General features: G+C 47.9%; 2 protein-coding genes across 4 annotated transcripts in view; both read right to left on the bottom strand.

The window, feature by feature from the left end:
• Positions 1 to 2,269: 2,269 nt before the first annotated feature.
• Positions 2,270 to 6,060, bottom strand: synj2bp (synaptojanin 2 binding protein). Its single transcript, XM_061034099.1, has 4 exons — positions 5,866 to 6,060; positions 4,467 to 4,603; positions 3,423 to 3,518; positions 2,270 to 2,489 (listed from the first exon to the last, which is right to left on the bottom strand). Exons 1-4 carry the CDS (start codon positions 5,927 to 5,929, stop codon positions 2,346 to 2,348), a joined length of 441 nt encoding a protein of 146 aa, XP_060890082.1. The 5' UTR covers positions 5,930 to 6,060; the 3' UTR covers positions 2,270 to 2,345.
• A 1,523-nt stretch (positions 6,061 to 7,583) lies between these two features.
• The window catches only part of lgals3a (lectin, galactoside binding soluble 3a), a 5,819-nt gene continuing 902 nt past the window's right edge, over positions 7,584 to 12,500 (bottom strand). The window contains exons 3-6 of one of the 3 annotated variants that reach the window (XM_061034095.1): positions 11,500 to 12,213; positions 9,994 to 10,082; positions 9,656 to 9,812; positions 7,584 to 8,235 (exon numbers count right to left, since the gene is read on the bottom strand). In XM_061034095.1, the coding sequence (XP_060890078.1) occupies positions 8,080 to 8,235; positions 9,656 to 9,812; positions 9,994 to 10,082; positions 11,500 to 12,213 (1,116 nt within the window). In that variant the 3' untranslated portion in view covers positions 7,584 to 8,079. Of the gene's footprint in view, positions 8,236 to 9,655; positions 9,813 to 9,993; positions 10,083 to 10,243; positions 10,496 to 11,205; positions 11,425 to 11,469; positions 12,214 to 12,500 lie in introns of those variants that run through there. The other 2 variants (XM_061034097.1, XM_061034096.1) reach the window with 2 other exon arrangements.

Below are 12,500 nucleotides of genomic sequence, written 5' to 3'. Positions count from 1 at the left end.
GCAACTCTAATTTAAATGTTACTCAAATAAATATTTAATTAATATATTTAATTCTTCTTCTAGCAAAGATTTGTCAAAATCAAACTTTCTCCCTTTTCTTTAAGAAACTGAGTTTTATATTCAAACTTCAGCCAGAAATAAAAAATCTGTTTAAATTGAATTTGTGCTCTTAAAGTTTTCATTTAAAATGTTGTAAATATAAACTCAAAGTTCCTCTGACTTCTCTGTTTCTGTTTTATATTATCAAAGGGTTTGTTTTTTTATTGTTCATTTATTTATTTTGTACTATTTAACATAAAAAACATCATTTTAAAATGGGTGTTAATGGACTTTAGCAGCTTCTGGACTCTTAGTGGACACTCCCAAACCTTCATTCAACACCAGAAGCTGCTGCTTGTTTAAAATGTCATTTATAAAAGAAATGTTCAGAGTGTGATATCGTGACAAGATGAAAATATTCAAAGTTGCTCACCCTGAATATCAAATGTTCTGATTTCCTTCCCGTTAAAGAATGAAAGAAAAAACCAAAGCAGCAGAATTCAACATGAATTTTAATACAGAAGGTGTTTGGGTGTAAAACACTTTTTTTTGCATAATTTATTAGTGCTTGTGATCGACTCGTTCAGGCATTCTGTACATACTGACACAACCCGGGTCAGCAGAGCTACACCCACACCCACCCACACACCCCCACCCACCCCCACCCCCCACACACACACACACACACACACACACACACACACACACACACACACACACACACACACACACACACACACACACACACACACACACACACACACACACACACACACACACACACACACACACACACACACACACACACACACACACACACACACACACACACACACACACACAGCTCTCGTGTTCTCCTGCTGGACGCCGACGGGACGAGGACTTCATGATTGTGGCTTTAGTGCAAAAACATTTTAGAGACAGAAACTAAAGCTGCTTTTTAACATCCTTCACTCCAACAACACTTCCTGTCCTCTCTCATAATGTTCTCTTCTTTCCCCCATAAGACGCTCTCAGCCGAGCGTGGGAATGTTTCAAAAGGCTGCAAACGTTCAGCGTCTTCAGCCGGGAGCGAGCGGGAGGATGTGAGATCTGTTGGCATGATGTGTTTAAAGGACCTGAGGGACTTTTTCTAAAACCACTCGATGAACGTTTTCCTTTAAAGGAGCGGTGTGTAGAGGTTAGTGCCCCCTAGTGGAGAGGTGTCAGAATGCATCTCACTGACAGAGTGAACATTTCATCTCCTCTCCAGGAGGCGTGTCTAAATAAACTCTCCTGCTGCTTCCAGCTCCTCGAGACCGACCTGTGACGACCACCTGACAGTTTAAAGATGGCGCTCGCAGTAATCTGTCTCGTGACCCTGGAGGTCAGACGGACTGCGGTCGTATGAATCTTTGATTTATGAAATGATGCAGAAACAACTTCATGCTACACGGTGAGAAATTTGAAAAAGCTTCTTTTTGAAATGGGATTTGGTTTGAAACGCCGCCATGAGGAGACCCGATGCTGGAACCGGTCCTGAAACTACGTTAAAATCCAGGATGCATTCAAAGACCTTCATGCAGGAGGAGAAACAGCCTTCAGACCGAGTGTGCATGTGAACGCTCTCTAACCTCGTGTTCAGACAAACTAACGCCTCTCAGACCCGGCGCCATGTCAGACTTATGAGAGAGGACGCCGTCCGTCATTCTGACCTCTGAAAACACACTTTTTCTTCTTCTTTGATGTTTTATGTTCATCGAGGACACTCTGCTGCTTCCTGACAGTCAACAAATCAAAACACAGAAACCATCAAAGATCAGATTGTTCTGATTTAGACGACGAGTAAAGTCTTCTGAAGTTTCCTCTTTAAAGACGCGGACACAATGTCATCGTTAAGACTCGAGCAGCGGCGTGTTGTCTTAACTTTGAGACGCTGCTCGTTCAAATCACAACATAAAGTAAAGAGCTAGTCTCGTACTGAGTCCATGTTTAGAATTCAGCCAGGAGGAGAGACAGGAACTCTTTGATGGTTTCTGTTTGGACGTGTTGACAGGAAGGAAACGCTGACTCAGCAGGCTGATGGCGAGGACTCCAACGCGTCTGCAGGAAGCTGCTGAATGAAGCTGTGACATCATCCAGGTATTGAATGGTTCCGTGTTGGACGTCTGTGGACAGCGTTCGTTTCTGTGTGTGTGTGTGTGTGTGTGTGTGTGTGGGGGGGGGGGGGGGGGGGGGGGGGGCTACTCCTCAAAACAAAGAAACAGTTTGTTCCCTTTGGACTCCAGCAAAGTCTTTGATCCTAAACATATCAGAAGTGGGCGTGGCTAAAAGTTCTTCCTCAGGTGTCTCATGTAGATGAACGTGACGAGCGCAGCGGCTCCTGCTAACACGGCGAGGAATCCCAGAGAAGACACGGAGGAGTCGTGGTCGGGGCGAGGGCTCAATGGTCCGTTCATGTGACGAGACAACTGCAAGACACCAACGAAGAAGAAGAAGAAGAAGAAGAGTGTTAACGTTAAAGCTGCAAAACGACATGATGACAGAATTTAAATAATATAAGAACCAGACACAACACCTGCACCAAACCAGGTGACCAACAATAGAAGTGGTTCAGATAGAAGTGATTGTACCCGACCTAAAAAGCCTCTGCATGTTTCTAATAAGCTCCACGAGCAGAAACGTGCTCAAACTAGGATCAATATTGGAGATGCTTTTGAAAAATGGAGAGAGGTTAGAACACAGAAAGGTTTACAGACCCATGCAGAGCTGGATAAACACTGAAGCTTCAGAGTCCACCACATGGTGACCTGTGAGAGCATGGACTCTAGAGAGGAGGGGGGGGGGGAGACAGCTCTCTATGATGTTTAGACTGCAGTACTCATTTTAAACACTAGGGGGCAGAGTTACATACTGCTCTCAGGAATAAGAACAGCTTCATTAAAGAGACAGGAAGTAGAATTATGACCTTTATTAAAGTGATCAGCTCTGTGGGAGGAGCTATGTTGTGTTGCATCATGAAACAGGTGAAGTCAAAGAAACGACAGGTGAGCGTTTCAGACCGTGTGTGGATGTTTACTGACGGCGTGGCAGCAGGAAAACAAACACGAGTGAGTCACCTGACGTTACCTTCCATCACCACGGAGACAAAGTCCAACGTTCACACAAACAGCTGACTCACTCATCTGTTTCATCAGAGCTCACCTTTAACCTTTAACCTTTGACCTCTGACTTTAATCACACTGTTTACTTAAACTTTGTAACGACATCAGTCGTCATGGAAACGAGGAAGCTGGACGCTTTGGTTAGCATCGAACAGGGAAGAGGCAGCATGGCGAGCTGGAAAGATTCCTGACAATATAAACAAACAAACAAACAAACAAACAAACAAACAAACTGCTCACCTTCTTCAGAACTCGGAGCTCCACGTCTTCGCCCGACGTCCTGAACAGATCGACCACGGCTCTATGAGTCTGATCCTCCAGCTGCATGCCGTTTATCTACAAACAACAAGACGGAGACGTCGGGTTAGAGACTGAAGACCTTCACACCCCCACCCGCCACCTCCACCCGCAGCACGCCACCTCCACCGCAGCACGCCACCCCCACCCGCAGCACGCTTACTCATCATTTGAACGCCACCCCCACCCGCAGAACGCCCTCTCCACACCCAGAACGCCACCTCCACACCCAGAACGCCACCTCCACACCCAGAATGCCACCTCCACCCGCAGCACGCCACCTCCACCCGCAGAACCCCACCTCCACACCCAGAACGCCACCTCCACCCGCAGCACGCCACCTCCACACCCAGAACGCCACCCCCACCCGCAGAATGCCACCTCCACACCCAGAATGCCACCTCCACACCCAGAACGCCACCTCCACACCCAGAACGCCACCTCCACACCCAGAACGCCACCCCCACATCCAGAACGCCACCTCCACACCCAGAACCCCACCTCCACACCCAGAACGCCACCTCCACCCGCAGAACGCCACCTCCACCACGCCACCTCCACCCGCAGAACGCCACCTCCCCCGCAGAACGCCACCTCCACCCGCAGAACGCCACCTCCACCCGCAGAACGCCACCTCCACACCCAGCACGCCACCTCCACCCGCAGAACGCCACCTCCACCCGCAGAACGCCACCTCCACCTGCAGCACGCTACCTCCAGTCATTGTTTGCATGCTGTGCTTTCCTCCAGTTGGCGTCCTGATGGCGCCATCGCTCTCTACTCATTTAAAACAATCCAATAAGACGTTATGTATGAATGTTACATTTACGGGAGAGAAACATCTGGAGGAGCGTTTGTGGAGACATGGCGTGATGCCTTCCTGTCAGCGATGTTGTGTTCATGATATATTTACATGTGGCCTTTGACCTCTGACCTTTGACCTTTGACCTCTGGCTGACATGAATGATCAAAGAGAAGGTGAATTACCGCCAGGATCTTGTCGCCCTCCTGCAGTCTTCCATCCAAAGCGGCGGCGCCGTCCTCTTTGATTTTGGACACGTAGATGCCGCTGTCGTTGACCACGTACTGCTGGTCGACGCCCCCGACGATGTTGAAGCCGAGGCCTGAAGAAGAAGAAGAAGAAGAACAGAGACGCCGGCGTTAGACGCAGGACAGAGTAAACATTTATCTGGATGGATCAAAGTACGACCTGCAGCTCGCCATCATAAAGGTTACATAACCGTCTGTGATGTCATCAGGTGCTCAGGATCACAGATTTAACTGTTTGTTACCATGACAACAAACATAGAAAGACTGCTAAGTCGTCTGATCTTCATGAGGTCGGGGAACGCCATCTGCTCCAGAACGTCTAAAGACTCAGATATGACGTGTTACTGAAGGATTCCTCTAGAGGGCGCCGTACATAAACCAGACGCCGTAAAACACCGAAGTAGAGACGATCTACTTCGGCGCTCATGTTTGTTTCTAAGCAACGACACGTCAGTGCGGGTCGTTGTTGTAGCGTCGCGGCGTCCCCGATGATGTCACATCCTGTCTCATCACCCTGCAGCTCCACACTGCCCCCAGGATAGGCCAGGCTGATGGCGTTGGCGTGGTTAAAAGCGAGTTTACTCGGGTCTTCAGGTGAACGGCGAGGACTGCGATGAATGAATTGTTTAACTGTGGCGTTCAATGTTGTGGTTACCTTGTTGTTGTTGTCGTTTGTTGTTTTGTTGATCATTTTGACCCCGGAGAGAACGGAGACGTTAACTCGGGCACACGGTCTAAAGGGACAGGACGCCTGCCGATGACTTCCTGTGACTTTGTATTTGTGGTCATTTTGTGTTGGCGTGATGGCGTGTTGGCGTGATGGCGTGAGAGTCTGAGGCGGGACTCTTTAATCTCTTTATTCTTCATTAACTTGTTTATATTTATTCATGCTGCTGTAAGAACAGCTGACGGTTAATGACGTATTTCTGATTTAGTCAGTGACCCCTCCCCCTCTTCTTCTTCTTGTAGTAACTTTTGTTAAGACTTATATATTTATATAAAACGTGTCTAAATGAACTGATGGATCCTCTCTTCATGTTTTATAAAACTTTTGTAGTTTAATAGATTTTCTTACTTTTCATTAAAACTACAAAGTGCAGCTCCCTCTGTGAGACTAACTGATGACAACACATCGTATTAAAGTCTTTAAGTATTAGTTCTGTTGATTTAAATCCTCCTCTCTTTGACTTTAATGTATAATTACACTTTAGTTTGGGTTAGCATGTTAGCAGCTAGCTTCAGCTTTGACAGCGCTCATTTTCCGCTGCTACGTAGCCACCTAGCATGTAGCACCAATTAGCTCGCAGTTGGTCAGTCGGGTCTCCGGTGGTCTTACCTGCCGGTCCCCGCTTCAGCTTTATGTCCATCACGTTGGGTGAGGAGTGCAGGGAGCCGTTCATGTTGTCCACACAGCCGCGGCTCAGAAGACGAGACGAGGGGACAAACTTATTGACGTGAAGGTGAACTCATTGAAGAGTTTCGATTTGTTTTCTCCGGCAGCACAGTGGCTGCTTTGTGCTCGTGCTGCCCCCTAACGGGCAGAGGCGGAACTGCAGGCCGACATTTGACTTACACAGCAGGCATGCAAATAGAGGAACAACCCCCCCAAAGACCTTTATGGGAGACCCCCCCCCCCCGAGGGGGAACAGAGCACGACCAGATTCTTTTTAAACTTTAACATGTCTAGTTGTTTAACAATATTTTACTGCAGAACTATTTTTAACTATCTTACCTGAAGTCCCAAAAAGTAAAAATATATCTTGTCCACCACTACCCCCAGAACATTGCTCATTTTTGTTGTGTGATTATTATTATATAACCCTAACACACACAAGAGAATTATATTCCACGCAAGATTTTGACTTCTACACAAAATATATATTTTGTTTTTTTTTACTTTTTGGGACTTCAGGGACTCCGTAGAATCATAAAATACATTTTGTCACAGCTCGCCCACATGCAGCGATGTTGTGGTTTCAAACAGGAAGTTATTTTATTTGAATAATCAAATGAAGTTTTATATTTTTGTATCCTCATAACTTTAAATAACTCAAACTGTTCCAGCTTCTAAAACTCTTTTAGTTTAAATCAAACAAAGAAAATAAAGATTGATGTTTAATCTGCATCTTTTTGGCCTTAAATCATTTTTAAGGATTTTACTATTACTCAGGGGGCGGATGTGGCTCAGTGGTAGAGTCGGTCATCTCTCAGCCAGAAGGTCAGGGGTTCAATAGTTCCTGCAGCCACATGTCCCCTGTGTCCGTGAGAAACACAACGTTGCTTTGTTGGCGGTTTCTGAATGGATGAGTTAATAATGGTGGACCCCCTGCTCTACCATCAGTGTGTGAATGTGTAGGTGTGTGTTAAAGGTCACATACTCTCCTCCTCTTCTTCAGTTTAAATAAGTCTCAGAGCTCCTCAAAACATGTGTGTGAAGTTTCTTGTTCTAAATCCACTCTGATCCTGTATTTGATCATGTCTATAAACCCCTCTATTTCAGCCCTGCTCAGAACAGACTGTTTCTGTGTCTGTACCTTTAAATATGTAAATGAGCTGTGTCTGACCACGCCCCCTCTCTGGAAGGGCTTGGGTGTACTCGGTCTTTCTCGTTCCATGTCCTATTGTTTACGGTGAGAAGGCAGACTCAGAGGGCAGAACAAACACCTAGCTGTGGGAGTGTCACCCACCTGGGGGAGGGGCTACTGCCCTTTGTGATGTCATGAAGGGAACATCTACAAACGGCCTGTTTGAGCACACATTTTCTGAAAAGTGGAGCAGGCAGAAGACGGAGAGGATGGACTTTTCTCATCATTGGGGGGTTTGTAGACGGACTAGAGACACATGTTAGAGTTAGAGGAACATGGGGAAGAGGATTTTATAATATGTTACCTTTAATAAAGAGTTAGTCACCATGTTGATTTAATGGTTGAGTTCTGACTCAGAGAAAAACTGAAAGTATAGATTTATTTCAGGCTCCCTCGTCTGTGAGGGCGATACCTCAAACACAGGTGAGCTTACAAAGGGTCACCTGTCAGGTAAAATAAAGAACAGCAACAGGGAAACTAGCATTTATTATTCCAACAGGCAGCTCGTTTAGAGTTTACATGATTCAACCTTCAGTCACTCTTTGTTTGTTTGTTTGTTTGTTTGTTTGTTATTCTCACCTGTTATCTTTGGCAACAACTTGGCGCCCTCCTCTCTCTCAGGTCTGACTTCAACATGAAATCTGAACTCTTTGTGTGAGAGGAGGTTTAATACTCTATGATAACAGGTCAGGAGTAAGGCGGGGGGGGACAGACGGCGAGCAGCAGCACACGCTCATGCATTACATACAAAGGCTTGTGAAGATATAAAGAAGAGAATAATAAACGCTGTAGTGTTCCCTCCTCTTCAGCAGCTTTAAATTAACATGATTATCTCCTACAAAGACAGATTATAGAGACCTGGATTCATTTATCTGCTCTGGAATAAATGTGTCAGCCGACGGCACGAGCTGCACGCCGCTGACTTCATCGGGGTGTCTGTGTGCGACCTCGGCGTGCAGCCACAATCAGATCATGCTCGGGGACGCGCTGTGCAGAACGATGTCTCCGGTCACCCGCAGCAGGGTCACCTCCTCCAGACCGCCCACTCTGTGCTCGTACTCCAACAGGTGAGTGCCGTCCACCGCCACCTTGAAACTGTCCTCCTCCACCAGGATCTTCAGCTGGAGAGAGAGGAAGGGGGGGGGGGGGGGGGAGAGAGAGAGAGGAGGGGGGAAGAGAGAGAGAGAGAGAGGAGGGGGAGAGAGAGGGGGGGGAAGAGAGAGAGAGGAGGGGGGAAGAGAGAGAGAGAGAGAGGAGGGGGGGAGAGAGAGAGGAGGGGGGAAGAGAGAGAGAGAGAGGAGGGGGGAGAGAGAGGAGAGGGGGAGAGAGAGGGGAGGGGGGGAAGAGAGAGAGAGAGAGAGAGAGGAGGGGGGGAAGAGAGAGAGAGAGAGGAGGGGGGGAGAGAGAGAGAGAGGAGGGGGGGAGGAGAGAGAAAGGAGGGGGGAGAGAGAGGGGAGGGGGGAGAGAGAGAGAGGGAGAGAGAGAGAGGAGGGGGGGAAGAGAGAGGAGAGAGAGAGAGAGAGGAGGGGGGAGAGAGAGAGGGGGGGAAGAGAGAGAGAGAGAGAGAGGAGGGGGGGAGAGAGAGAGAGGAGGGGAGAGAGAGAGAGGAGGGGGGAGAGAGGAGAGGGGGGGAAGAGAGAGAGAGAGAGAGGGGGGGAGAGAGAGAGAGAGAGGAGGGGGGGAGAGAGAGAGAGAGGGGGGGAAGAGAGAGAGAGAGAGAGGAGGGGGGAAGAGAGAGAGAGGAGGGGGGGAAGAGAGAGAGGAGGGGGGAAGAGAGAGAGAGTGAGAGAGGAGGGGGGGAGAGAGAGAGAGGAGAGAGAGAGGAGGGGGGAGAGAGAGAGAGGAGGGGGGGAGAGAGAGGAGAGGGGGAGAGAGAGGGGAGGGGGGAAGAGAGAGAGAGAGAGGAGGGGGGAGAGAGAGAGAGGAGAGAGGGGTGGGAAGAGAGAGAGAGAGGGGGGAGAGAGAGAGAGGAGAGAGGGGGGGAAGAGAGAGAGAGAAATTATTTTACACTTTGAGCATCAGACAGGAGAGGAGACAAACGCTGCTCTCTGATTGGTTGTTTGTGTTGTTCATTAATCCAGTTAACTTTCTGATCAAAGTCAGGATATAAAGTTTGTGGTCGTTGTCGGTCGGTTAAATTCAGTCGGAGTGACCGTCCTCGCCCTTTTCGGCGCTCTTTGGACTGTTATCAAACATCGCCTCTCCCAGGTGACGTGATTGGGCGTCAGGACGGCGTTGGTCAGAGGTGTGCCGGGAACAACATGAAGTCACCAAAGTCCACGTCCTGATAAAGACGAGCTGCTTTTCAAACATTCACGATCTTTGTTACTAGAAGAGGGCGTGGCTTCACGAGCTCCTCTGACCACAACAGGAAGTGGGAGAGCGCCCGGCGTGTGAAATGACCTTCAGACTGAGGAGACGTTTGTGTCTCCATCTTTAAGAAACTCTGATTAACGCTGAACAAATTAAATATCAAGACATGAAGCTGAACGTCTTCGTTCCTCTCGTCTTTCTGGCGCTCTCGTCTCTGAAGAGCTTTACCTCAAAACGGCGTCCGTGAACAAACGGGAACGGTCCTTCACGCTCCTCGGGGCCCCAGCATCCTCCCAGGTTGGAGTTCCTGACGATCGTCTGCTCGTGGAATCGAGGATTCAAGTGGAAGACGACGTCTGACCCTCTGATGAAGTCCACCTGGAACCTGAAAGGTCAAAGGTCATCAAAGTGAACGTTTAGACGAGCGAGGGTCACAGCGAGGGTCACAGCGAGGGTCACTCCATCTTTAAATATCACGACTTTAATCTAAAGTTTAAACATGAGACTACTCGTCATAGAGCGAGGAGCGCGGTGACATCACAGCGAGCAGGCGGGGGGGAACGTACCTTTCTGCACCTGGAACGACCTCTCCGACTATCGTGATCACAAGGCGAGGCAAAATCCCAGCATGCAGCGGGAGATCGTACGGCACCATCTGTAAGAAACACAGACGTGTTAGATTCTGCTGCTGTGAGTTTGTAAATAAAGTTTATTCATCAGAAACATGACGAGCCAGTTTAGCCCCGCCCACATTCCTAATGCATGACCTCCCTCTTTAACAAACCTCAAAGTTCAGACAGAAAGAAAATAGAGATCTGGAGTTTAAAGGTTTTTACTTCAAGGCATCAAGTGTACAAACAGGGTTGTCATGGTTACAGAACACGTTCAGAAAATTCATAAAGGTCAAAGTTCACACAGAGTTTCAAATGAGACTGATGATGTCATGAAAACACATTCCCAAGGCAGGTGGAGCAGAAACCTTAAAGGTGTACACATATTTATCAAACCATGACCGTCCTGGAGTGGCGTCCGTATTCACAGTCATTTATATGGAGGGTAAAATCTGGGCTGAAAGACAAGAATACAGTTTTTATAACTCGGTGTGAACGTCCATTCTGCGTCATGTTGCAGACCAGCAGAGAGAGAGAGAGAGAGAGAGAGAGAGAGAGAGAGAGAGAATCCAAAAGTAACCCCTCGCTGAGTATTCACCCTCCTGCACTTCATCCCAACACAAACCAGCTGACTCAGCATTTTCACATAAACAATAAAACTCCTGAAATGTTCGCGGCGAGCTGCATGTATGAACGCAGTTAAAACTTCACCTTCCAGCGTAGAGACAAATATTAAAGCATCAGAGGACTCTCTACATCATGCCTCAGGAGAGGCCCCGCCCCCTTCTGTCTCTCACTGTCAGGTGCACAGCAGCAGTCTGACTCTCGACATCTTCAGGAGTTTAATGTGTGAAAACAAACGAGTCAGACCCAAAGTACTGCAGAGACAGACTTCACCTGCAGACCACAAACAGACACCTCACCAACATTAACAATAATAATAATAATAATAATAATAATAATAATATAAATAATAATAATAATAATATAAATATAAATAATAATAATAATAATATAAATATAAATAATAATAATAATATAAATAATAATAATAATATAAATATAAATAATAATAATAATAATATAAATATAAATAATAATAATAATATAAATAATAACAATATAAATAATAATATAAATAATAACAATAATAATATAAATAATAATAATAATATTAATAATATTGTGGAGCCTGTTCTGGTCAGAGTTTTGGTGTTTCTTCAGTACAGATATATCTTCTCTTCTTTCAGGCTCTTTTTTGTATTTTGGACCTCAAAGTACTTTTTAAGTTCTTCTTATTTTCTACACGTGGGATAATCACCAGTTGATCTTACACCAGTTAAACCAGTGACACCGACAGTGAAGACGTAGTTCCCCCCCCTGAACCTGAAAACAAAACCACCAGAGAGAGCTGCTCCCCCCCAGAGAAACACAGCAAGCAAGCACTTCAATCTTACTCACCATCATGCCTCCTGGAGCTGCTCCACCGTACGGATCCATAGGCCCAGGACCAGGTCCGAAGGGGCCAGGGGCAGGAGGGAAGCCCCCCCCTGCATGTGGTCCCCATGACCCAGAGGGGATCGGGGGAAAGCCTCCAGCAGGGAATGCAGGGAACGCTCCAGGGCCGGTAGGAGGGGGGAACGCACCTGGACCACCTGGTCCGTACATCCCGTTGCCTCCTCCTGGGTAAGGCACGTTGGGATAAGGCCCAGGGGGGGCTCCGGGGCCGGAGGGGAAGGGTCCTGTTGGGTAAGACATAGGACCTCCAGGGAGCTGTCCTGGAGCTCCTTCAGGTGGGTACTGCCCGGGGAACTGCCCAGGGAACTGGCCCGGGGCTCCAGGGCTGGAGGGGAACTGACCTGGAGCTCCTGGTGCAGGTGGATATTGTCCAGGTATCCCAGGACCAGGAGGGAACCCTCCAGGTGCTGACTGGGGTCCTGGGTATTGGCCAGGTGCTCCAGGACCAGAAGAAAACGGGAACTGACCGGGCGCACCCGGGCCAGACGATCCGCCGGGGAAGTCCCCCGGAGCGGAGGGCTGGCTGGGAGCTCCTGGGGCTGAACCGGGCCATCCCGGGTTAGAGGGAGGGGGGGGGTTGTTGGCGGGGGCTGGCGGGTTGAAGTTGCTTGTTTTCTTCGCCTGACTCGGGGTGTCGTCTCCTAACGCGTCTGACAGCTACAGGACAAGAGAAGCTGGTTACCACGGTTACGACACATACTCTTCAATATTAAAACAAAAAACAGCTAAGTAGATTTCAGACAGGAGACGAATGAATCCTTTAAAACCTACAAACAGACTCCTGAACATTGTTTAACAAATACACGGGGTCGAAAAGAGAGCGAGCGACCTCTATAAGACAGGAGAGTACGAGACGATCCATCAGTTCACTCTGAACATGACTAAAGTTACTGAAGAAGAAGAAGAAGAAGAAGGAGAAGAAGGAGAAGAAGAAGAAGAAGAAG

The sequence above is a fragment of the Labrus mixtus genome, unplaced genomic scaffold (genome assembly GCF_963584025.1).
Source record: "Labrus mixtus unplaced genomic scaffold, fLabMix1.1 SCAFFOLD_64, whole genome shotgun sequence".
NCBI classification, from domain to species: domain Eukaryota; kingdom Metazoa; phylum Chordata; class Actinopteri; order Labriformes; family Labridae; genus Labrus; species Labrus mixtus.
This window is presented reverse-complemented; position numbering and strand designations above follow the sequence as displayed.